This window comes from Carassius gibelio, chromosome B25 (genome assembly GCF_023724105.1).
Source record: "Carassius gibelio isolate Cgi1373 ecotype wild population from Czech Republic chromosome B25, carGib1.2-hapl.c, whole genome shotgun sequence".
Taxonomy (NCBI): Eukaryota; Metazoa; Chordata; class Actinopteri; order Cypriniformes; family Cyprinidae; genus Carassius; species Carassius gibelio.
Window position 1 is genome coordinate 16,188,611 of NC_068420.1, and position 27,296 is coordinate 16,215,906.

At 37.2% G+C, this 27,296-nt stretch overlaps 2 protein-coding genes across 3 annotated transcripts in view; one reads left to right on the forward strand and one right to left on the reverse strand.

Annotated features, from left to right (window-relative positions):
- Window positions 1-12,294, forward strand: part of LOC128014561 (transmembrane protein 266) — a 60,212-nt gene extending 47,918 nt beyond the window's left edge. For both annotated transcript variants that reach the window (XM_052598220.1, XM_052598221.1), the window contains 4 exons: window positions 2,058-2,173; window positions 6,393-6,570; window positions 8,756-8,818; window positions 9,369-12,294. In XM_052598220.1, the coding sequence (XP_052454180.1) occupies window positions 2,058-2,173; window positions 6,393-6,570; window positions 8,756-8,818; window positions 9,369-10,015 (1,004 nt within the window). In that variant the 3' untranslated portion in view covers window positions 10,016-12,294. The remainder of the gene's footprint in view (window positions 1-2,057; window positions 2,174-6,392; window positions 6,571-8,755; window positions 8,819-9,368) is intronic.
- A 167-nt stretch (window positions 12,295-12,461) lies between these two features.
- On the reverse strand, window positions 12,462-25,332 carry etfa (electron transfer flavoprotein subunit alpha). Its single transcript, XM_052598226.1, has 12 exons — window positions 25,188-25,332; window positions 24,282-24,431; window positions 24,117-24,198; window positions 23,884-23,966; window positions 22,138-22,237; window positions 21,245-21,355; window positions 20,893-20,994; window positions 17,742-17,810; window positions 17,554-17,636; window positions 15,395-15,460; window positions 14,819-14,899; window positions 12,462-13,108 (listed from the first exon to the last, which is right to left on the reverse strand). The coding sequence occupies exons 1-12, from the start codon at window positions 25,224-25,226 to the stop codon at window positions 13,073-13,075; spliced, it is 1,002 nt and encodes a 333-aa protein (XP_052454186.1). The 5' UTR covers window positions 25,227-25,332; the 3' UTR covers window positions 12,462-13,072.
- Window positions 25,333-27,296: the final 1,964 nt, after the last annotated feature.

A 27,296-nucleotide genomic window follows, 5' to 3' on the forward strand; every position in this document is an offset into this window, starting at 1 on the left:
AAACTAGAAATGTCGCTTCAGAAACTAACTAGCCTACTAAAGTACTAGAAATACTTAAATTGAAATAAAATACAGCTATATAATTGTTTTATAGATAGATAGATAGATAGATAGATAGATAGATAGATAGATAGATAGATAGATAGATAGATAGATAGATAGATAGATAAAGCTTGACAAAAAAAGAAAACGCAAAATGACGAAAGCACGTAACATTTACTAAAATATAAACTAGAATTAAAGCTGAAAAAGCTATTTTAAAATATGAATAAAAACTATACTACTACATAAATAATACTAAAATGATTCTGGATACAGGAATCTGAAGTACTGATGAAATATCAGGACATACCAAGAACAATTGTTGTAGACTACTGCAAAAATGTCACACATATATAATCATGAGTATGACGTCAGAGTTCAGCACAGCCAATCATAAAAGATGTGATTTACATTTAGTAAACTACTTCAAGTTAAATTTTGGACTATTTAGTTAGTATTTCATGTTCTTTTTTTATAATGTAAAAATACTTTTTTTATACGAATTGTGAATGATGAAATACTTAATATGAATCTAAAGTGCTTGCATGCCTTCTTCTGTGCCTTTTCTATTAAAATCTACATTTATATTGCTTTGTGCTTACATTTTGTCTATTCTGCATGTCTGATTGCACATATATCTTGTCTTTCCCCTCTCCTTCGTGGTTTGTTTTGTGCAAGTTGTAAGAATTGCATATGTTTTCGTGTTAATTTGAAGATATGAATTTGAGAAAGTGCACAATAAGCAAAAAAAAAAAAACTCGGCTGAATTCAGTCATTACACTGCACACAGTGTTTGATACAACAGTAGAATGCTGAAGTTTTATAATCTGAACCCTGAGAAACGAAGGAGAAACGAAAGCTGATATTTGACACGGACACGCTGACGGATTAACATTCACGAGCTCAAGTCTCGCGCGAGTCTGATCCAGTCTGACGCCACCCTGTGGACGTCCCTTGATGTACACAGCAGCACGTGACAGCAAGGGTTAGTTGCTGAGATATGCTTTATTTTATTTTATAGATGTTTTTTAATTACATTTATTTTATTAATTTAACTGTATATATAATTTTATAGTAGTTAGGCTTTTTTTTCCAAATCCAGACTAAGCTGTAAAATAGCAGACATCTGTCATCTCAGTTTTAGAGAGATAAAACTCTCTTTTTAAAAAAAAAAAATACATCTGAATATATCAAAAAAATATTTACTTAAAATAATATATCATAATCCTGAAACTGAATGTACAGAGAATGTTGTGGTACTGAGAAAACACACTGCAACGCAGCAAAGCATGCTGGGAGTTCTGTTGGCAGATGGTACCAGTGTGAGAAGAGTCTAATTGATACGGAGAGCGAGTGGAGGATAAGAGGGGTCATGTGGCTATGGCTTTATTAAGAGACCCCAGCCCAGTCTGAGAAATCAACCTCACACGACGCTCATGTTCATGAGAATATGAGGCAAACACTGGCTCTTCACTCAGACATGGATGGAGGTGATGTTAATGTTTGGAGGCATTGAATGTTTGCAGAAAACAATTAGCAGTTTATCAAAGCTACCCATTGTGTGTTAAACCTGTTAACATCTGAACAGCTGTTTTACAGTATTATTATTTAAATGTATTCTGCGTGCTCTTTATGAATAAATGTAGTCTGTTCAAATAATTGGATAATTTTATTTGAATATAAATATCCTGGGATCATTTGACACTAAAGACTGGAGTAATGATGCAGAAAATTCAGCTTTGATCACAGGAATGAATTGCATTTTAAAATATAATCAAATAGAAAACAGTTAAGTTATAATGATATTTCACTGTAATATCACTCTACTTAGTCCATAATAAATAAATGCTGCTTTGGTGAGCATAAGAGATTTTTTTTTTAAAAACAAAAACTTGCCAAGTCCAAACTTTGCTCGAAAAGGATGTGAGTATTTGAAAGGATCATGCAAAAAAAAAAAAAAATAATAATAATCTATAATTTGTACTTTCCTCTGCTGTTTTGTTTGTCTTCTGTAGCGTACGTGCTGCAGGTGAAGGTGGAGACGGAGCTGGAGATCCAGCAGTATGAGAAGACCAAAGCTGTGAGGGAGGAACAGCTGGAGAGACTCACACAGATCTGTCAGGAACAGGCCGTGAGTGATGAACATCACCAAAATAACACAAAGTACTCTCTTGTGCCAGTGACACTACCTTGACAGCAGCTTTGTAATAGCTCACGAGCGTAAGTGGTGCTTTAAAAGAATCCTTCACCCAAAAATAAGAGTGTATTCACCCTCAGGTCATCCGAGATGTAGATGAGGGCATTTCTTCATCAAAGCTGATTTAGAGAAGTTTAGCATTTCATTAGTTGCTCAGCACTGGATCCTCAGCAGCAGAGCCGATGCTAGACTTCTGGGGGCCTTATCATTTGTCCGTGTTTCACACCGTCTCGAACCGTGCTCGCGGAAAGCGATTGAGAAACAGTCTCTTCTGCGGCTCGGTATGCTTTCAATCATTTTTTTAGTCTTGAGCAATACTGTACAACATTCACATTACATGACTTGACTGATTTTTAGCAATAAAGGGTGACAGCGCATTGCATTAAAAGAAATGATTGGTCATGTTTTCATAACTGTTGGTCAAATTCAAAAACGAAACTACAATTAAATCATATTTGAGAGCAAGGGGGCCCCCTGGTGTTTTCAGGGCCTTACTTTGCATATAGAGAGGATCAGCTCTGGTCTGCAGTGAATGGGTGCCGTCAGAATGAGAGTCCAAACAGCTGATCAAAGCATCACAATATTCGACACCACTCCTTGTCCTTCAGTTGATGTCTTGTGACATCAAAAGGGGTGTGTTTGTAAAAAACAAATCCATTATTAAGACATTTTTATTTACAAACAGGTCCTCTGTGCTTAATATTGTTTCTCCAGTGAAAAAGTGAATCTTGTCTGAATTAGGAGAGAAATAGGCATAGTAACATCATTTACAAGCAAAAACAGTCCAAAACGGATTCAGATGTGAGATTTTTACTGGAGAGTGTGATATTGTTGATTAAGGACTCATATTTTGACCGGTTTGCATTAGAACCATTTTGATGGAAAAAGCTGACTTTGCTTCTTACAAACATGCAACTTTTCACTTCAGAAGACGTTGAATGATGATCAACGATGGACTGGATTGTTGTGATGTTTTTAAAAGTAGTTTGGACTCTCATTCTGACGGCACCCATTCACTGCAGAGGATCCACTGGTGAGCAACTGATGCAATGCTACATTTCTCTAAATCTGTTCAAATGAAGAAACAAACTAAGCCAATTTTTTTTTTTTGGGGTGCACTATTCTGTTAACGTCTTTATTATTTCGTCCCCTCTCCAAACATGTTTTCCATAATTCCGTCATCATGTGGCACTGTGTGTTTCTCCAGCAGAGGGCAGCACTCTGACACACAATCACCTTTCACTTCAGTTCATCTGCTCAGTAACACAGCGCTGGTATCCGCCTATAAATGATTATTCATGGGTATTTATTGATCAGATTGTATCTGTTATTAACATTTTTTTATAATTTGGCATTTCAGAGTCACCTGAAAAAGTGATCGTAAACAATCTCTCCTTCTTTACATGTTTTGTCTGTTCAGAATTTTACACCACTGGTATCCTCCGAGTCTGCTGTTAGGTGAAATGTGTCTCAACAGCACAATTCATCCTGAATATCCCCCATATTTGAACTGCACCAAGCTCATGCTTCATTTCTGATCGGGTCTCTGCGGATGATGCAAGCTCGCATTTCAAGCTGCAATCCAACCCAGTGTATTACATAAAAGAGTCACGTGACCCGTCCAGACTGTCCTGGGCCCACCAGACTGATAACACAGACAGGGATCAATGCACGCCACTCAAATACACAATTCACCCTAGATGTGTTTCTGTTGCTCTTCTCCTTGGGGAAGAGGACAGATAAGACTGTGATAGAGATGTCTTGAATGCTCCCTGCTGGGAACTGATCTGAGAGCCCGAGAACAGTCGAGCTCATTGATTATGTTGAGCGTGTGGACATTGATTCAACAATGTTGCAAGGAGATCCATATTAGTGTGTTTATGATATAAATTATAGGTAATGATTTGTAATACTGCCAGTAATCAGTATGTTTGATAAACTAAATGGCTATAACTTTAATCAAAATTATATTTAGAATAATAGCTATAATTATGCTTTGTAATTTAAGAGCTATAATCTTCTTAGATTGTGTTTTTTTTTTTTTTTTTTTTTTTATTTTAGAGAGAAAGGTAACAAATAAAAATTAAATTAATCTGGTGTTTATAATCTAATCTAATCTAACCAAACAAAGAAAAACAACTAAATAAGACAAAGATTCTACACTATTTGTAGATCGCTAATCAAATAAGATAATTGTTTTGCCTTTGAATAAGATGCTAGATCTCCTTGTTTACGTTGAAATCAAGCTGATTTAAGTTATATTATTATTTTTTAATATGAATCAAATCTGTTAATTAAGACTTTCAATTTAGTGGAGTTTCTTGCCAAAACAACTTTTACACTTTGCATTATACACTCTCGGAAAAATAGGTACAATTGTGTACCAAAGAAGGTACAAACCCTTGTCACTGGGGCGGTACCTTTTACTGGTACAAAATTGTACCATTATAGTTTGTACCTTTAAGGACATGATTTGTACCATGGAAAACCAAAATGTACCTTTTGTTTTTTACTTACTGGTACAATATTGTACCTTTATCTAAGGTACAAATTTGATCCTTTAAGGTACCACCCCAGTGACAAGCCCTTTTGTACCTTAACCGTGTCAAATATGTTCCTTCAAGAACTATTAAAGGCCATTTTTCTATTGAATAAAATCAATTTAATATGAGAAACAATACACATAAATACATTGTATTTGAATACTTACAGGTTACAGGTTATTTAGTAAAATACATCTCTGCAGTTTACAATGAAGATTTCAAACATTTTTAACAGGACATTTCTCCATTTGCTACAAAATATTTCACTAAAATGTCACAATATGTCAATTTCATTTTCCCATCTACAAAAAAAAAAAAAATCACAAGCTATTCACAATACACATAAATATATGTTTGAATACTTTGTTACAGGTTCAAATATTTCTTGTTTTGTAAATACATCTGTACACTTTACAATGAAGATTTAAAACATTTTTAACAGAACATAAAAACATTTCTCCATTTATAATATAAAATATTTCACTAAAATGTCAATGTCAATTTCATTTTCCAATCTACAATAAAAATTCACAAGCTATTCACAATACAACTTAGACTTTTAAATTTTTAACTTCCACACAATAGCCTTGAATTTACATAACATTAACAGCTTTAAAGGAGTAATTAAATTATGTATAGCATTATAAACATTTTAATGAGATGTAAAACCTAATGTTTTGTAGGTGAGTGACTGTACCAGCTTATAATGACAGCTAATTCAATTACTAAAATAAATGATTTAAAGGTGACAACCAATCACAGTTCGTTTCCTGACATCTGACACTGAGACTACTCCCTTGTTGACTTGGCAAAGGGATCTCATTATAATATTACCGCCCCTTAATCTGTAAATTTATACCAACAGCGCCTTCATTTTGTTTTTGCTAGTGACAACGGTGTAGCAGCTCTACTGCCATGGTGAAAGTTTGAGCAAAGCATACGAACTGTTGTGTCTTTGGCTGCACAGACGAGCACAGAACACTATTTAGAGTCCCAGCATCAGAGGAGACAAGAGAGCAGTGGATTTATTGATTTATTCACTGTATGCTGAAGCTGCCACACAGATCTAAAACATTCACAGACATAACCGAGAGTTTTTGTTACTCAAGTGTGTTTTTAACTGTAGACTTGTGTGTGAAAGAAGCTTAAACTGATATGGTTTAAAACGCATGATTTCAGCGAGATAAACATGAGAATCAGAACCAAAACAGAAGTTTTTAGCAGGTCTGAACTGCAATGATACTGCAAAATGGCGCTGAGGAGCAGCAGCTCATTTACATTTAAAGAGACAGGCACAAAAAACAGCGTGTTTCTGCTTCCACTTAAAAAAGGCATTTTCAAAATGATATAATAAATGATCTGAAACTTTACAGACACATTCTGGGGACACCAGAGACTTATATTACATAATGTAAATATGGGCATAATATATCATCTTTAAAATATTTAAAAATGAACTGTTTGTTTATTCAGATATTATATATACATATATGTGTGTGTGTGTGTGTGTGTATACATACATACATACATATATCTCCCACCTGAACAGCATTGCTGCAGAGGAATCAGTGCAGTCAGTAGTTCAGTCTCTGTGTTCTTGTCTTGGGCAGTTTGAGATCAGGCAGCTGAGGGCTCACCTGGCGCAGCAGGATTTGGACCTGGCCGCTGAGCGTGATGCCGCCATGCAGATCCACCATGTGTGGGGCAAACAGAGCAGCAGCTTCCAGGAAATAGACGGCCTGGGACCCGCTGGATCTGACAACACCAGAGAGCCCAGACCTCCTCCAGGTACTCTGCCTTTCAATGAGAGTAAAACCAGCCCAGAGTCACAGGTGAAATGATGTTACACGGTTATCCACACTCCACTACATGTGATGCTAAAATTATACTGAATATGGAAGTGGTGATGAAGGTAATATGTGAAGATTCTATCTATCTATTATTTTTTATATAATATTCTATCTATCTATCTATCTATCTATCTATCTATCTATCTATCCATCCACCATTCAGAAGGTTAAAATTAATACTTAAAATTATATTGGCCAAATATGACCGTAAAGAAAAACCATAAAAAAAATCATAAGCAAAGCTGTTTTCAACATTGATCATAAAAATAAATGTTTAAAAATCATTATATCAGAACGATTTCTGAAGGATCGTGTGACACTGAAGACGGTGCTGAAAATACAGATTTGACATAAGAAACAAATGACATTTTAAAATATATATTACATACAGTTACAATGTAGTATTTCTAGACAAAAAAATGTATCTTAGATGAGAAAAATAGACTTTACTCAAAAAAAAAAAAAAAAAGAAAAAAAAAAAAAAAAAAATATATATATATATATATATATATATATATATATATATATATATATATATATATATATATATTAAATCTTACCAACCCCAAACTTTTGAACATGATGTACACACACACACACACACAGGCTGCTCTGTGGATTGGGTCTTGTTCCTCCTGAAAGAGTATTCAACTACGGCACAAACATCTGTTCTTTTAACCTGAAAACCCCCACAATGGTCCTCATGCAAGCCACACTTGATCCTCCAGAGGATTGTGGGAAATGTGGGCACCAGGAGCCAGCCCGTGGCTTTTTCCTCTAAACGACACATGGACAGAAATGCTGTCAAAGCCCAGGCCGACCCCTGGAGACCCCAGGGCTCGTATCTTAGCTGCCTTGTTTTATATTTGGTGCCTCAAACACACATATAACACGGGAGTTAGATGCGTTTAAACACCGAAGACAAAGACGCAGAAAATATAAGAGCTGATCTCATTTTTTATAGAGCTGCTTTCTGAAGTTTTGAAGAGTTGAGCGAGAGCGAGGTGTGATTCGTGTGAGAATGTCCTGCGCCGCGTGACCACACAGAGATACTGAGTGACATGATCGAGCTGAATCATCGCTCTCAACGTCTGCTTTGTTTCAGAAACCGGATTCCTGAAATACTGGACGGAGACGCCAAAAATAAATAGTTCATAAAATGATTAAGTTTTGACAGTGTAAAATTCAAAGCCCACAAGAACAGAGCTGAACGCTGTTTCATTTCAAAAATAAATGTGACATTTCAGAACAAGAAAAAACGCCAATGAGGATAGAAAAATAAACTCGACTGAAGATATTTTCTATGAAAACATTTTGCTTCCCACTTAAATGTATCTTGTTTTCAGGATGTTTGGATTTTTACAAGAAAACTAGACACACATAATATTTTTTCTCAGTGCAAGACATTAGGAAAGACTTTAGAGCTCACATATGTATTCTAGTTATCATCTTTGTGTGGCATGTTACATGTCAAAACTTCACCCTAAACAAAACCAAATATTATAGAATTTTACCAAAAGCAATTCATATAACTGCAAATTTTTAGAAAGCACAATTTATTTTTGGAGAAATGTAGTTTCGCTCTCTTTTCTCTCTTTCCCAGGGAGAAGTAAAATGTCTTCATCCTCATGTGTTATTTATATTCGGCTGTGATTGTTTTCCTGGTGTTTTAGTCGGCTGCCCATCTCCTTCAGAGCCTCCGTTTGATGAATATTTCAAACAGTAAAAATGAATTTAAAAAGGTGCAGTGAGTTGAGTCTGGTCTCCAGAGATGTGCGGATGGCACTTAGAGTACAGTCGACTCCTCGCTCTGCCAGGCAGATCATAAGACCTTCTACCCAGCCGATGACCTCCACCACATCTACAGTCACAGCCACGTCACACAGATGCTTTTTTGGGTCAGGAAGCCAAGCAGCAGAGAAGGGTGGCCAGAATCAGAACGTTAATGCATTGCTTGCACTGTAGCACGCTTCACTACATAGTGATTCAGAAATGTTCCCCAATTATAAAACAGGGAAACTGTTTACATTTCAAATTAAGGGGGGAAAAAATATGTTTCTATGTTTTTTTGGTTTTGTGTCGTTAAATCATAATGTTGTGATTGTTGTGATTCGTTTTTTCAGAGAGCGCCGTTCAGGATGATATGAATAACTACATCAGTCAGTATTACAGTGAGCCAAGTAGCGGTAAGTTCTTTTTTGCTCATTTATTTATTTACATTGATCCATGCTTAGAATATTTGTAATATCTACTGCCTAATGTTTCATTTAGATACATTGCAACCAATTGTTTACATGCATTGGATACATACATCCAAAATATGAGTTGACCGACTGATACAAGTTTATCATCGGCTGATGGCAATATTTAGATAGCAAGGTGGATCATGGGTCATAAAATGTTTAAAATCACCTATATATATTATATATTATATAGTATGCAAATATGTAATAATAAAAAAAAGAACAAATAATGAAATTAAACATTTGTGCAATATTTACTTATAATATTTATATTTACTTTACTTATTTATTTATATTCCCTCAAATATTCCTTTAATATCAACTGACAAGGCAGTTTTGAAGATCACATCCCACTGTTTAATCAAGTGCCGTAACCATTTGATCTCAAAAGGCCAAAAGGTCTGGCTAATTTATCAGATGACCATTGGCACTGATGCTTAAATATTTAGGATGGCGCTCATTCACTATGTTACACTATCTGTTGTACACACAGACATCGGGGTGCCCGACCCTGGTGCACGTGTCATAACCACAGCAGCCATAGATGTCCACCTTCCTACCAACCCCAACCAGTTGCCGCCTTCCCTTGTCAGTGCTGACGGCCCGGGCAGTGGTCAGGAGCGCACGGGCAGCTCTGTAAGTGAAGCATCCAGCACGACCATGTCCCGGTCCAGCTGCAGCTTCACAGCCCGGCAGCACAGCGTCAGCAGCCACACGCTGGGCTCCACGACTGACTGCAGCTCCACCGTACGGGAGGCGTCCACCTCCGACTACAGCGGCCAACACTGCTGCCCTCCTCCGTACTGCAGCCCTTTGACCCTGGGCACACAACCGGGTGTCCACGACCCCAGCGCGGTGGTCAAAGAGCTGCTCTCTTCCCTGTCCGAGGACTCTTGCCTGGCACAGAAAGGCAGGGTGGACCCGGTCAACCTTAAATTGCCCAGTCCGGCAGGGTCGGTCAAGGCCAGTCCGGAACTGGAGCACAGGGTGAAAATATACAACAAGAGAAACCAGGAACGTCTGGGTGTATTCCAGACCAAGCCACTAATTCACCTGCAGGGGACTGAGCCATCACTGGAGGAGAAGTACAGGCTTATGGAGCCGGCAGATACTCCACTCAGCCATATAACGGACACATAGAGCATGACGTTTGGGACGGTGACCACCAACACCAGCTGAAGCAGCCTCTCTCTTGGCCTCTCTCTATCTCTATATATAGCTTACTCACTGGCTGTGTCGGAAACATGAAATGTATTGCCTTCGCTGACAGTATCCCGAAGTTAGTAAGCCATCAAGGCATATCCGAGTCTAGTGACCGGCCAAGTAGTTTAAGAGGCAGTGTAAATGGCTCTATGCCAGCACTGCGTATGGTGAGCCACCTTCCTGCAGAGTTCAGGTCCAAAACTACACCTTCCCGTAGTTTTCAAGTAATCCAGGACACCTTGGTTGGTTGGTTCAGGTGTGTTTGATAAGGGTTGGAGCTAAATTTTATGTGAAGGTAACTCTCCAAAAGCAGGGTTAGCTACCCCTGCTTCTTTTTGCAAGATTAGTAGGAATTGCCTTGTCACAAATGGTACAAATATAAAGGCTGGAACATACTACGTCTTTTAAAATCTGAACAGTAGGTATCATTTTAGTTAGTACTTTGTAAACGGTTACAGAAAAAAAAATCTTACACTAAACCACTGAGGCAGGTGCTTTTATTAAGATTGACTCCAGGCAAAAGTCATAAAGTTGTATTCCAGCCTTAAGTTTCTGTCAGACTCTGCAGGAAGGTGGCTGTAAACGAGCTGGATTGGACAATGCATTAAACAATGGCCATTGTGATATTTATTCCAGTGTTTCCTCAACCATGCTCTTGAAAGTAAAACTAAAGACATTTTTGAACTCCTCCTAATCAAACACACCAACTCATCAGCCCTTTAATAGAGACTACAACACCGGAGGCAGATCAGTCAGGTTAAGACATCCAAAATGTGTACCAGTGTGCATTCAGCGTGTCGACTAGAAGCATTACTAGTTCACTACTTGGTGCGTCCCTACTATTGAAACGCCTCCATTTGGTCAATACATTGGACATATCATTCCCCATCTATGATATCCCAACACCTGGTTCAGTGGTTACTTGAAAAGTGTCCGGGAAATAGGTGGAAATTGACAGATTAGGGGTTTTGAAGCCTGTCTAAAACCTTAGGGCACAGTTCCTCAAATCCGACCAAAGTAAGGGCCACTGCCCTCCAGAGTTTAACTCCAATTCTTATTTTTTAAGATTTATTTTTGGTGTTTTTGCCATTTTATTAGGATAGGACAGTATTTAAGACAGGAAGCTAAGTGGGAGATAGGGAGCGGGATCGGGAAAGGCCTGCGTGCCGGGACTCAAACTAGGGACACCTGAAGCACAATGGAACCATATGTCTGTGCACTGCCCACAGTTTGATCAAGGTTTGAGCTAAACTCTTCAAGGCAGTAGCACTTCAGGCACAGATTTGAGTAACCCTGCCTTTAGGAGTACCTTCATCCAAAAACTTTGAATGATCGGGCAGCACTTTTTTGTTTCAGACACAGCCAATCTGTCTTTCTCTTTCTGTGTCAAACAGCACTATTATACTCTCTCCCAGGTTTCATGTTCTCAGAAAGGGGCACAGGAAGTGACTTGAGAATAATGCTCTCTGCTACCCGCCTCATGCAATTTTCCTCTTTACAGATGCACATTTCTCTTTCTCTCTCTCTCTCTCTCTCTCCAACTCTGCAAGAGCACTTGAACTTTGTCACTCCTGCCAAAATTGCACAACCTTCCAAGGAGTCAGGGAGCGGTACTTTGGGAGCCATCATTGGAAGATCCTTCAGGAATTTCAGTGTGTCTGTTGGGCGAGTGGTGTATGAAACCAGCAAAAACACACTCTTTTAGACGGTAGACCAATATCTTGAGTGTGGCTGGAAGACTTATCACGTGTTCTCATTCAGGGTGGCGTGGGAGGGAGTTTTTATTTGTCGATTTGTTTATTTGTATGAAATGTAACTGACACACAATGTCCAGTCCGTTTCCCCCAAAGCTGCAGGGTTAACATTTGATCCGTGTTCAAAGCTGTGTGATTCAGCCAAATTTCTTACCTTTGCCTTTCTTACATTACTGATGCTGATGTTTGTATTCGAATTCTATGCGAGAATAAAAGTGCTAAACTTAAGTATTTTTAAAACACGGAGAGCAAACATATACAGTATTGGAAGATTTTTATTAGAAATTATGGTTAGAATGTTGTCATTACCCTAAACCTTAACCCCCATCCCAATAGCATGAGCCTTTGAAAAGATCTATCTGCTTACTGACTGAGGCAAATGAATCCCGTGTTATCAACAAGGGATTTTATAAATTGGTAATGGGAGAGATTGTCAAGAAATTAAAAGTTGGCAAATTCAAACTTCTAGTGTCATTTTTGTATGTGTGCGTCAGGATTGTCGTAGTAGTAGTAGTAGTAAGGATGTGTATGCTAAAGCAATATTACTTGTTCTGTCTTCTAGTTTGCAGAATGCCAAAATATGCAGTATAATGGTCATGTGAGAATGAGTAACAAAACCAAAGCACAAGTACAAGCAGAAGAATGTTTATTGGATCATTTCAGTGAACATCCAGGGCCAGACAGCTACCTTATTAAAATAAAACAAACAGCAAGTTACTTCCACAAATTGAAGACAATATGTAAAGACCACCATAAGACAGCCATCTACGACTGCTGGATAAATGAGCTCTACTCCACGAGCTCAGTATACAGCAGGGGGTGTCCAATCCTGCTTCTGGAGGGCCAAGGCCTGCATAATTTAGCGCTGACACACAAGCCAGGATGTTTCTAGTGATCCCTGAAGATCCTTATTAGCTGGCCCAGGTGTTTAATTAGGTTTGGAGCTGAACTGAAGCAGGACAGTGGGTATCCGGGAGGAACTTAGACAATCCTGAATTAGCCAAAGACTATAACAATCATTGTTAAAAACCCATCTTTGAAAAACATAACACCACGTGTCACTTAATGCTTTTATTAAAAGAAGTGGTTTAATGTTTACATGATCTATTGTAAGTACATATAGGTGTTCTGGAGAACAATCACATTCAGGAAGTGAGCATCAGTGGAGCGTTGGCTCGGAGCTTCTTAAGGCAGGTTCCTAGTGGAGTTCTCCAGGTGAGTACCAGCTTCCTCAGGAGTATCACTTTTTCAAGGCTTCGGTCAACTCGGGTACAACCTAGAAATAGATACATTGATACATAAACTGGCCCAAATCTTTCAAAACCCTGGCATTTTTTTACACCTGGTATTAAGATGCGTTTCTGATCCAGTGCCAAATGGACAAAGCTACATACAGGTGTAAACAGGACCTGAAACTTTTTGAGCGAGTCCACTTTTGACCATTTACACTTCTCCAGTTTCACCTGGAATGAGTCCCAGACCACCTCCAGTAGTTTGAGTGATCAGATTTTGAAAGCATTTCGAAGGGCATTTAAACCTGGTCTTTTCATGATCAATAGCATTTATGATTAAAGGAAATGCATGAAGTGACCAGGTGTAAACAGGCCCTAAAATGCATTCGACTGGATTACCATCATCTACTTGTGATCCGATTGACCAAAATCAAGTGTAAACAAGATCCCTTAAAGCAGAACCCATTTATATCCATCAAACTTTTCTCCACTGTTTAAGCCCCCTAGGCACAATGGTTATCATTTGAGAACAATATGTCGAGTTTCCCATCCAAAACCTAGGTGCTCCTGTATTCCAGAGCGCCCTGAAAAACAACATCATCGCCCCAATATGTCCCCGGCTCACTTTTCAATCTAAGGAAGGAGGAGAAAGCCCATACATTTTAATCAGTTATCTGAGGAGTGATCATGTGTAAGCCGATCGCCAGCACTGGCCATCATCAGCAATCACTTTTACACAGTTTACCTGCACACCTGTGTCTAGCACCGCACCGCCTGAATAAAAGATGAACGACAGGGCAAACACAGGGAAATAAACGATGCTAGCGTTACACGAGGTAAACACCAACAACAGATGGACGTGGTGTGTGTGTGTGTGTGTGTGTGTGGCAGCCCTCTGGCACCGTGAGCGTGTGCCAGCTTGAACTACGGCGCTCAGCCATGCGTGTAAAGCTCTGGTGAGAAGAGACAGAAAATAAAGGTGAAAAACTACACCTGCACACTTGTGCCGACTATCAATTACTTTTCTGCTCCAAAAGCAGGAGAAGTTGTGTACAAGGCTTCTGGTTGGAGCCACGAGTCGCCACTGATTAATTCAGCAACTCAATAATGCAGAAGTTGCACACTCTCCATTAGGTGGAATAATGCTCCCTGCAAAATGTAAAAGGGAAATATGGGACAGCTTTTTTGAGTCACAAGCTTTTGGTTGTAGATGGGGTTTGGCTGAAGAAATTAATACCGGGTTATTTGAAATTTACAATGCTATTCATAATAAACTTGAACGGTACTGCTGATCGTCTGAGCCACTGGATTAAAAAGTCTGGTGACCTGGCGAGGATCTTGTGTGCAAATGTGATCGGTGTCTTTTTGTGATCTTTCCAGTTACATAAACTTTAGCCTTAATTGGAGCTTCAAATAGCAAAAGGTGTATCCCTGTTCTGAGGAATTTGGCCCATTTTTATTTTTTGACACTTTTATTGATAAAAAAAGAAGTTCGGATAGGGATGGTGTCACATCAGTTATCCTTTTACATTTAATACTTGCATTTAATCAATGCATATAAATAAATTCTTAAACTAAATTAAATATACTGTTAACATGACGTTTCATGTAACTAAACTGAATTTGAAAACATCAGATGTTACAATAACTAATAATAGAAAACAATCATTATGGTGAAATTATGTATTATATATATATATATATATATTTTTAGTTATTTATTGCTAGGTCATAACTACAACTAGGAATCTTACCTTAAACAGATCTGCCACTAGGCCATAGTCAGCCACCTGAAAAATGGGGGCTTCTGGGTCCTTGTTGATGGCCACGATGGTCTGTAAAACAATTGAATAAATTATTTAGCATGGTGGGCTGTGTTGAATAGAAAGCCTCTATGAGTTGAGCGCTGATGGACTGGTCTCCATAATTCCCAAAAGTCAATTCCCAGTAGTAACAAAAGATGCTAACACATTATTCCTGTAAACATCTCATCAACATGAGGATGATGCTCCGAAATACAACATATGGAGGAAGATGGTTGTGACGGCCTCTGACAGATAAAGCAGTGCTTCCAGAAACTCTGTTCCAGAGATGTGGATTGGAAAATGCAGATGAATTATGGATGCAGGTAAAAGGCTCCTCCAGATCGCTTTTAAAACACTCGAATACAGCGTCACACTTAAGAGTGAGTTAACTTAATGTATTCTGGAGACAATGCTGGTCATGGAGGGGGGGGGTCCTCTGATTGCAAATGTTATCACAAAAAATGATATCATCTTTGTGTACTGCTGTGTGTGGGTGTGTATTGTGACAGGCATCACGAACTGTACCTTGCTATCCTTCATTCCAGCAAGATGTTGGATCGCTCCAGAAATGCCAACCGCAATGTACAGCTCCTGTGTAGTCATCAAAAAACTATGAATTATTTAAAAAAAAGAGAAATCTCAGACAAATCAGCAATTTATCGCACTTTTGAAATGGTCACATTTATGACTGCCCATATTTGCATTTCCCTGCCTATTCAGTACTCAGTGTGTAAAAACTACTACTAAGTAACAAATCATAACAGAGGTCATTTACATAAATCTTAAAAGGTACAGTGTAAACAAACCCAAGGATCAGCGAGAAGATCAAAAAGGCTCTTGAAATATAAATTACAGTTGTTTTTGTGTTTAAGAAATTTTAAATACAATAACTGGAGGGATCTATCTATATTTACATTCTGGCTAATAGTCGTGTATTATATTCAATTCAAATTATATTACTTTCTAAACATTTCAACATTAATCAACCATTAAGCAAATCAAATTATTTCCCTCATTTACCTAACAAACACATTAAAATTAATTATTCTCTCTTCACGTGTAAAAGGAGACAGTTGTGAATTTACTGTGACAGGAAGCTCATTTAATATGCTTTCAGAATCATGTTGTGCACAAGCCTGATTGGCTGGCGCCCCTGGCAACAATATGGTGTGCCATGTTTCAATTAGCAGCACTTCAAATAAACTGCAACAAGCCTGGTGCTTAAAATTAAATCATGAGCTAGACTCCTGCTTGTGTGTTTCTCAGAAACGAGACTGAAAACCCTCAACAAGCGCCAGTTTAGCAGCATCACAGATGTTTAAAGCTGTAAATCTGAGCTCAACCGGGCAGGATCTCGTCGTGGGCTCGGAAGCACTCTGCGGACCTCTCGTCCCGGAGCACAGGCCACAACATCCTCACAATTACTCAAAAGAGGAGCACTTGGGGGATGTGGCCGGGAGCTCCCCCTCGCCTCCACCCTGGTCCCGAGGGAGTGGTACATCAGTGGCTCTCAGCTTAATGCACTGTCCCATGAATATTTCAGTGCAGTTTAATGTGGCTGCGGCTCTCTCCCGGGGACCGAACACGCGGCCGGCAGGAGCACTAAAAGCCAGAGGGAGAGGAAGAAGGCAGGGCTGGTGTCTCAGATGGGCTGAAGACGTTTGCTGAAGATCTCTTGTAGTTTCAGATAACTGTTGCAAAGCATCTAAAAGCCAATATCCAATAAGCTTCCCCATTTACCTCATGAATTAAATTTTATTTTTTATCAAAATGTAACCTCTCTATCTCTAAAACACTTTTTCTGCTAAGGTAACAAATATATATATATATTTTTTTTTTTTTTACTATAATAACCCTGGTAGGGTCTAGCTAGTTCGGGACCAAATGTTGTTCTGTAATAATTAATAAACTTCTTTTAGATTTTTAAAAACATTATCAACGGAATCTAATTTATATAATTCTACTAGCCAAAGCTACTCCACGTCATTCTTAAATAGTTGTATTCGCAACATCATGGTGCACATCTTTAAATGTGCATTTTACACAAATATTTTGCAAAAGAAAAAAGAAAAACTCCAAACCATGTACATCCGGTCATCAAAACATCACCCTGAGGGCTAAAAGATTACGATTAACCACAAAAGGCACATTCAATCGACCCAAAACAACACTCATCCATCTTGACTCGAGTTCATTTGACTGGACTCTTCACCAGCAGAACTCATCCGGGACTTGTTCGGGGTGAACACTAATGCACAATGGTCGTGTTGCGCCTGACAAGCTTGTCAAAACATTTAGAGAATTGGGTTTGGGGCTGATTTGCCTGGTCTGAGCTCGGGGCGCAGAGCTCCACTAATGGCTCTGGTAAATCATTCAGAAGCCAGAATGTGCCATTAACTACATCAGAACGCCTCAGAGCTCCGCTAATGTGTGGATAATGATAGCAGGGAGGTCCCACTCACAGCGGATAATGGAAAATTAACCTTTTTAAAGGGCAACACGGATCCATCTTTCTAGACTCAAACAGAAACAACAATTAGATGTTGTTGTTGTTTTCAGAGTCAAGATGCTTTATCAAGCATAAAAACCTGGTGGTTTTATAACTTTGAGAGATTTTTTTTTTTTATCTCTGTAAAAGGCAATTTGTGCATGTGATGGACTGCAGGACACACAGCGGTACTTACAGGAGCCACAATCTTCCCAGTCTGTCCAACCTGCATGTCGTTGGGAACATAACCAGCATCAACTGCGGCTCTGGAGGCACCGACTGCAAGAGGATTTCAGTGGTTTCATTATAAATTCATATAGCTGGATTAAAAACTAACACTGAGGATTGAACCTAGAGTAAAATCAAGAAAACAAAAGATCATACCGGCTGCGTTCAGTTTGTCAGCGAGGTCGTAGAGCAGTTTGAAGTTCTCGCCGCTCTTCAAGCCCCTCCCTGTTATGACAGAAAGACGGCAGATGGGCATAAAATATGAAATTACTGACAAGCTTATGACTCCAGAAGGATCGATACGGTCTCGGTTTACTATTGATTTTCCAAGCAAAAAAATAAAAAAGGCTGGAAATTTCTAGGGAATACCCAACACCATGACCTACAGTTCACACAAACACAAAGATGATGTAGTCCCTGTGGAAAGAAGTTTCAGTTCATTGTAATTTATTGATGTTATTTTTCTTTGATTAAGCAATAAAATTAATTTGTGCTTCGATGCTTTTATAAATCAATAAAGCTTTGTTTATAATAAAATATTAAAATACAATAAAGTACATACAAATATCAAATTACATGATATCTATATTTTTTATTATTTAAGTTCAGATGCAAAAGGCTCCAAGTGCAATCTGAAATTTTCTTCTAAAAATTGGCATTTTTCTCAGGCTCCTATATTTATGTTCAATTATTTCTGAATAAACTCAATCTAATACTAAAATTGTATAGTAAGAATAAAAAGCAGCTCCTGCCAGTAAAACATGGAGGTTCCTTATTGAAAAGTAGATAGAAGTGACTCTTCTGCTTGAAAAATGGTGTAGTGAAGTGATATAGCTAAGGTTGCAAAGGGGCAGAAAATCTCCGGTAAAATTCCATGGGAATTTTGAAAATATTCCACATTTGAAAATTACCAGGGCCCGTATTCATAAAGATTCTAAGAATCCTCTCAGAAAACTCTTAATTTATCTTAAAAACTTTTACGTAGGAGTCTTAGCTTAAGAGCGATTCGGGACCGATCTGAGAGCAACTCTGAGTAAGGAAAAGACAAAAACGTTCATCTTAGTGAGGAGGCGGGGTTGACCCTGTTGCTATGTATGACACAATCTTTTGAAGAATTGGTTGGTTGTCCAAGAAGGAAAAAAAAAAAAAAAAAAAAAAGAGTGATTTTAAGTATAGGGTCTATTCTAATTCTCACTTTGAATTTCCATGAATAATTTGTCCTATTTGACCGTTCTCTCTCTCTCTCTCACACACACACACACAAAGAAACACACATTATATGTGTATCTAAATCCTTTTTTTTTTTTAATTTACCATGCTTTTAATTTCCTATAAGGTATTTGATTGGCTTAGAATGATAAAAATTGTTCCACTCTTTCTAATTACAGTGATTGCTGTCTTATTTAAGTGCAGTTTGAATGTTGGTTTTAATGTATCAAACATGGAATCAAAACCAAGAAGGACGAGAAAGCCAAACTGGACAGAGGAACAGTGTTTACTGTTAGCCCAGTTAGTGGATGAACAAGGCCATTCTTAAAGGATAATTCGGGCCGGGTGTGACCGCAAGGGACAAGAAGCAGACATGGGAGCGTATAGCACAAATTATTTACGGTTCATTCCCCCTGCTTGTGGTCACCTATAAGCCTGCTATATTCATAAATGCAGTTTTTTGAGCCTGCAAGGTGGGAATGTCCAGGGGAACTAAATGAACTGCGAAACAATAAGATGTTCTGAAAGTGCTGTAATTGTTTGTGTGATCACTCTGCTTACAGAAGGTTGTGACAGACCCAAATCATCACTATTGCATTGTTGCATGTTCCCAGTTGCCAAATATCGTAAATGTAGTGATTACTGTAATTCATATATTAAATTATAAATTATTATATAATCTATACCGTCTTATTAACTCACTGTCATCCATTGTCTGCAACACATTTCTTCTGCCTCTTCTCCTCTGCTAAAGAAACTCTTAAGCCTCTTAAAAGTTCTCGTCTGTGCTCCTAACAAGTTTTACCTTGAGACCTCTTTTAAGGGTTAAGATGCTTTCTGAATTACTTTTTTCTTTACTAGGATTTTTTCTTTAATTTTAAGAGTAAACGCCCACATTTCTAAGAATTTTCTTAAAATTTTGTGACTAGGAGCTACTTTTTGCATTAAGATTCTTTATGAATACGGGCCCAGGAATTTATGAGAATTTACGGGAATTAATTGGAAATTTGGAGAAATTTGTAAAACTATCAAATACAAATAAATATTTTAAAAAATTGTTTGATTATAGGCTCACATGCATGCAAACTAATACAATTTTTTTTTTTTTTATGACATTTTTGGATTTTTGGGGGGTATCTATGATGCTTTCTTCAGGATTTATTGATCAGTGAAAACTTGTGAACCGTGTTTATTCAAAATAGAGATCTTTTCTAACAATATAAGTCTTTACTATTACTTTTTTTTATTAATTTAATACATCCTTGTTTAATAGAAGTATTAATTTCAAAAGAAAAGATACTGACCCCAAATTCTGAACAGTAGTGTAGTTTAAAAAAAGGATTTCTATTTTAAATAAACGCTGTTCTTTTTTCTCTTTATTCAAAGAAACATGAAAAAAAGAATCACAGGTAATAAAAAAAAATATATATATTACGGTATATATTAAACAGCACAACCATTTCCCTAAATTGTATTATAAACAAGAATATATGATTTCTGCAGAATCATGTGACACTGAAGACTGGAGTAATGATGTTCAAAATTCAGCTTTGCGTCACAGAAAAACAATATATTTTAAAAGTATTTTAAAACGGAAAACAATGTGTTTTTTTTTTAAATTGTAACACCAGTAATACTGCACAATATTACTGTTTTGTTCTGTTTTTTTATCAAATGAAGGCTTGAGGAGCAAAAGATATGCAACATTTAAAAAATAATGTTTCCAAACATTTGACCAGTACTGTACTGTGTGATAACAGAAAACTGTCTTGAGCTAGTTTATACCTCAGAAACTGTCAATGAAACAGTGCTAACTTGTGTCTAACAGAGCTTAGATTTTTCATATCTTGATTTTACTGGCTAGCTAGCTACTCTTTAAACACTTTATGGTACTTACAAGTTAAATCTGTGACCCTTGATATAGGTAGGTGAACAGGTTATCATGTTATGTTATTATACTGTAGCATGTCTTTCAATATAGCTGAAACAGTGTACTTCAGCTTTTGGGAGTTAACCATGCATTCTATAACATACATAAATTAATATTAGGATACGTTTCCTGTTGCGGATGATTGTGGTTCTAGTGCGAGGTTCTTACCTCCAGACACCACGACTTTAGCACCGGTGAGTTCTGGACGGTCACTCTTGGTTAGCGTCTGTTCCAGCCACTCAGAGACTCCAACAGGGGCAGACGGAGAGACTGCAAAGGCAACAACATCTCGTGAGGAGACGTCCAAATAAACAGGCCGAGTTGCTCAGAAATGCCCTTTACGATCCCTTTAAAGCCAACGTTTAAACAAACCAGCCCATCAAAACCTGGCAGCGGAGTGGAAGATTATATACAGCGCTAAATACTATAAACCTGTGTGTGTGGTATCAAAGTCAGCGTGACCTTAAAGCAAAACATGAACAAACAACAGTGTGTTTAACTTCTTCAAACGACTCGGTACCTTCCTCTGAAGACGCGCTGCCCCCCTCCACGGCCGCAGGTTCAAAGGAAGTGCCTCTAACGGTGAAGACCTTGACGCTTTCATTGCACTTGACTGTGCTGAGGGCATTTCCTGTGAACGAAAAAAAAAAAAACGGTAAAATAAAGAGTTGTCGGAAATGACAAGAAATATCGTTAATAATAGCAAAATATATAGTATAAGACAATATAAAACAAGGATATTTAAGATCAACTTTGAATATTTACTGGTAGACTATTTTTTTTTTTTTTTGTTAAAAGCAGCTTCGATTCTCACTTTATAATAGCTTGTGTTAAGGTCATTAATACACATTACTACATTGCACAATGAATAACATATCATCATAAAATGTCCATTCAAATACTTTTAAGATAATTTAAGAATCGGTGTTATAAATCATATGCACGGGACCTTCGTGGATCCCCCTGGTTGAAAACCTTGGACATAAACGATCACCACAAGTGGCAAACCACCACTTTTCATTTGACACTTTGCATGAAAAACGTTTATATCGGATATATCGGATTTTTTTTTGCAAGTGCTTTGTGCTTGCCAAAGATAAAGTGGATGGAGTAATTAGGAAGCATTTATGGCAGTAGATTTTAAGGATGAGAAACGGTGAACAGAAAAATAATACATGCAAAGTGGGACAAAAAGGCTCCAGGGTCCCCCCTTAGATTTAAAAATGAAAATCTACGATTTGTTTCGAGTCAGCTTGAGTTATTGCGGCTCTCTGTGCACAATGGCCAGACTCCTAAATCACAAACTGTGTGCTGAACAGCGAGAAGGATATGGAACAAATTATGAAGGTCATTTGAAAGCAAACAGGTTTAGAGCGAGCGTTGCATTGAGAAGTGCTACTTGCGCATGTTTACCGGCGTAAATGCTCCTCACAAAGGTGTCTGGAGACTTGATCTCAATGATATCTGAGATCGGAGCCACATCCAACTTGGCAGCCACTCTTGGAAGGAGATTCTACAAATGAAGACACATACACACCCTTATTAAAGACAAACGGATGTATCTGAAGCTCTTGGATGAGTTCGAGCCATTGAAACATGTCAAGTCTTATCTACAGATGTGGTCAGATTTGATTTGTTTGGAAATAGCATTATTTGGGCAGGCATTGATCAAAAGCCAGTTTCACCGCATGTCTGAAAACTTAGGCCATCCTGCATCGCAGACAGAATAAATATCGTCGAGTCTGAAAAAGAGCTCTAAGTTATGTCTGGAGGTGAAAAATATTGCATAGTGGTAATTCAAGTGTTTTATATAGTGACATAATGAAACCAAATCCACCACTTAAGAATCCATCAAATGAAATAGGTTTAGCCAGTGAGGAAATTGAGACTAATACATCTCTTTGGTCTGGGGTTAGGCTACATAAGATACTGTTTAATGTATTACAATTCAATTTAAATACCATTAGATCTGCTGCCTGACAGTTTGGCTGTGGAATGACAAATAACCGTGCATATAATAGAGCCGCACTAACTGAGGACAGACTTCTCCCACTGTTGCAAAAGTCTGAAGCCTGATAGGGGCTCGGAAGTATGAGAGTTTCTAATTCATTTCCCATTTGTGCTTTTCACTTTGGGGAAATAATCAAATAAGTTTTGAACGAGAGCAACTGCAAAATCCAGCATTAAGCAAAGCTGAGCTACACTAATCATTGACGCAAACACGTGGAAAAAAGAAAAAAAAAGATCAAGGAAAGTGTATGTAAATTTGGAACAACCAAATTTAAAAAAAAAAAAAGATCCTCAGCAACTAAAAAAAGAAAAAGAGCAAAGCTAAAAATAAAAAACTGTTTTGTATTTTGATCTTAATGTTAGCAAGCAAAACAAATTTACTTTTTTGATTCATTTAATTATCTGGTTTAAAAAAAAAAAATCACCACCCAAAAATAAAAACTAGACAAATAAGTGCATCAAAAACAGATCAAGGCAAAAAGTGAAGTTTCTTCAATTTTCTTCAATGACAAAAAAAAGGAGCAAAAATATGTAAAAGAAAAAAAAAAGTTTTTAAATTTTTTCAATTTGTCCAAACAAACAAAAAAATGTTTTTTTCAATCTGATAAAACTGACACAAAAAGGGACATTTTTGCAACTGTTCAAAGTTCTTAAATCAAAACAAACATTTGTCAAATTTATCAAAGAAAAAAAACTGATTAATTATGCTAAATCTGACGAAAGCTTGTCATCATTAAAAATTAAATAAATAAAAAAAAAACAGGTAAAAATGGCAATTTAAGTAATAAAAGTTTTTCATATTAAAAAAAAAATCTAAATACAAGTAATAATACTTGATAAATGTTATACATTAAATTAAAAGGCAAATTAAGCCAAAAAGAATAATTGAGTTTGCTCAATCTGATAAAAGTTTGTCAATAAAGGTGACGACATTCAAAAGACACAGGACGGCTGAATGATAAAGTAGTTTGGATAATACAAGAGTTACATAAAAGTACAGCCACTAAAATTATAGAAGATTTTTTTTAAACACACACACACACACAAAAAAAAATCTAAAATCTTTTCTGGTAAAATCTTGCTCAATAATAGTAAAGACAACAACGTCACTCTTTGAGCCCATCTTCTTCGACCTCTGTCTTGAGTTACCTTTCCAAAAGCAGATGCTCCCGCACAGATGTGTGTGAAACTGAACTGTTTCTGGGTTGCCAAGATGAGCGGCGTCAGCTCCTCTGTGAAAGAAAGTCTTTCATTTAAATCACTCAATACCTCCTTCCCTCATCTGCCAGGCGCTGTATGCAAAGTTACTTGTGTAAAATCAACAGTGCAACAGTTAAATACTTTCCAGAATCATGAACAAAACCAAATGAAGTTGGGTCTACCTGGCAGTAAACCTTTGTAGGCTTCATGCTGGGCGACCAGAACTTTCTTCACCCCTTGAACTTTGGACAACTGCTCTGCGACCTGTCCAGAAACCCATAATCATACCCATCAAATTACTCTTTTACACTTCTTCACAGACATCAATGTGCGTGAACAGATAATACCTTTGCACAGTTTGTTCCCGCAACCAAACAGGACACGTCACTGCCGAGTTTCGTAGCAGCAGTGATGGTGTTCAGCGTGATGGGGGTCAGCGTCTCATTATTGTGCTCGGCAACAACCAGAGTACTCTGAAACCTCTGAATCAGAGCAGACTAAGAAGAAAAAACAGGTTTGGTTAACAACCGAATCAGATACAGTAAGATATAAATATCTGGCAGGCCCTTTCACCCAAATAACTGATATGAGGTTACTATGCAGTGCAGCCAGACATTGTTCTATAGCCCACAGAGGTCATTAGAAATCTGAGACATAACTGAGATCAGATACTACTTAGGGTCTGACCTAATATATTAACATATCAAATGCAATGTAGGTCACATTTTAAATGCATTGTAGGTCAAACAGTAACTTAAGGACAGTGAAGAGGTTTCATAGTGCACTGTTTACATATTGCATAACCTTGGACAATGGTTAGCCGGTGGTTTATTAACTAATCATATACCAGTGCCTTAAAATGTTATGAATCGTGTCGTGTTCATGAAATACTGAAATATTGTTCAAAAGGTCAATATTTGTGTTTAGAACTATAAAAAGCTATGAGAATATGATACTTAACATTTAGACGCCTAGCTAGAATACTACACACCCATTAAAAATAGGTTAGCAAGGTAACCAAACGTTTTAATGATCACATGTCAAAAACAACACAATAAAATAAGGTTACTTGGAAAGAACAGCAGTTTAGTAACATTTTGCACAACTTCTGGAGAACTGAATGAGCGAGTTAGCCAGCATGCTAAGCTATTCATTCAAGTGTATTTCTGTCTAGAAAGCGTAGAGAGAACGAGTAACAGCTTTAAATTAAAGTCTGCAGTGGTTAATGCATCGTTTCGACGGATTTGTCTTACCAGCTGCCTGAGATGTGTCTTGTTTAATGCTTTGAGCATGATTGCAGCAGCACACTGTCACTGCTTTAGTAACAGAGGACAGAGGTTGAGTTGAGTTCTCGCGAGATCATAAAATGCACGCCTCCCCTCTTGTAACAGCTCAAATGTGGTTTTCTCTGTAGTAATGTTCCTCGGGAAATGTGCGTATCGTCAAAAATATATGTTTAATAAAAAGAATAAGCAATTAAATATACGCAGAAATCTAAATAAATTATATAGCTGTCTAATAGCATAGTGGGCGGAGCCGGTGTATATTTAATTAGTGGGTGTGGTTTAATAGCTTTGACAATCTGTGGAGCTTCTAGCTCAAACAGAGCTGCTTTTACACGGAGACTGTAAACCTAACGGGGTGTTACGTTTAACATGTAACATGGTTACATTTTTATGACTTTATTTATAATTGTATATTATAGGCAGTGGCTTATCCTTGGAAACAGCTGCCCCAACAGCTTATTTCCTCTATTAAGCAATAGCCTAATGCATCAGGGTATGAATATGAACTTTTTCAGTAGCTACTTTTAGGGGTATGTTTTTTTTTTTTTTACTACTTTAATTCTATGTAGGAATTTATTGATTTGATAGACTGTTAAGATGTTGCTTTGCATTCACGTGCAAAATAAAGTAATTGCAAAAAAAAATAAAAAAAGTTAGATTATTGATTATTGATGATTATTGTTTATTTATGGATTTTTGCATGTAGTTATTCAAATAAGCATTTGACGTTGAAGATAGGCTGTTCGATAAAACCATAAAATAAAAATACAGGCTAAAATCATAAATATGTTATAGGCTACACGCTTTTTCAGAAAAAAGATAGCTTGCTATTTGTGAACATTTTTAGGCCTTTTAACACATTATAAAAAGCCGACACGACTAAATGTTTCAACTACGATTAATGCAAATGAAAAGCGAATATTGTGTTCTGTATGCAATCTCACAGACGTCTCTTTTCGACCCCCTCATTGAGACAAACATGGTTTCTTAGTGTAGTCTGAATTAAATGTATTTGTGTGCTGGGTTAAGAGTCAAAGGTGAGGCTCGATACGATACAACACGACTTTCAACATGATTGTCCGATTCATTTTTAGGGTGCAATAAACGAAATTATTCATTATGATCGGTTTTTTAAAAAGCCTGCGTGTGTAGCCTACTTTAATCCACATTAAAGATAATGGAGAAGAGGTGCTAGCCTACAAATATGACAAAGGTACAGAGTAAAAGATTTACATTTAAGAGAGAAACACGAATTATTCGCAATAAATGCAGTTTAATTCAAGGTGCGTATCGTTATTAACGGTTATAAGCAAATATGTGCTCTGGTTCACTTCTTCTTACATTTTCAATACAAGCAGAAGACGAATAATATATTTAATGTAGGTAAATTATGATAGTTTTGATAATTACGCATAAAGAAGCAACGGATTTGAAACACGTTTTATTCGCAGTCGAATTACATTTTTAAGATTCCTTATATCTACTCAAGCCATGATTTTTTTTTATATGCACTGCTGTAATTTAGCAATGTTGTTTATCACATATTTAGTCAGTTATTTTCTACCTGAATTCTCTATCTTATTTTTTTTACTCCAAAGGCTTGGAATGGCAGAAATGTAACTAAACTGTATTACAGTACATATCTGACATATCAAACGTTATGTGATGTTATTTTGATGTCCAGAAGGGGGCTCGCTAGAACACAGACTTAAACTCATATGGATTCACCTACAGAGAAAAGCACTGAAGACGAAACATAGCCGATGTGTTCCAATTTGTTTTGAGAAAGCGCTAATTTTACAGAATATGCCTATATATATATATATATATATATATATATATATATATATATATATATATATATATATATATATATATATATATAATAGTCAACACTTGAAGTTGATCAAAAAAGATCATCACATTTGTCGTAAGACAAGAACGCAATTTGGTTTTATAGGTTTTTTTTGGCACAGACTGTATGGTTTTAGGAGAACTTTGATGAAAGGTGTGTGTGTGTAGTCTACGTATGTGTATTAGTTATTATGTTATAGGCCAGGTTACTTTAATCAAATG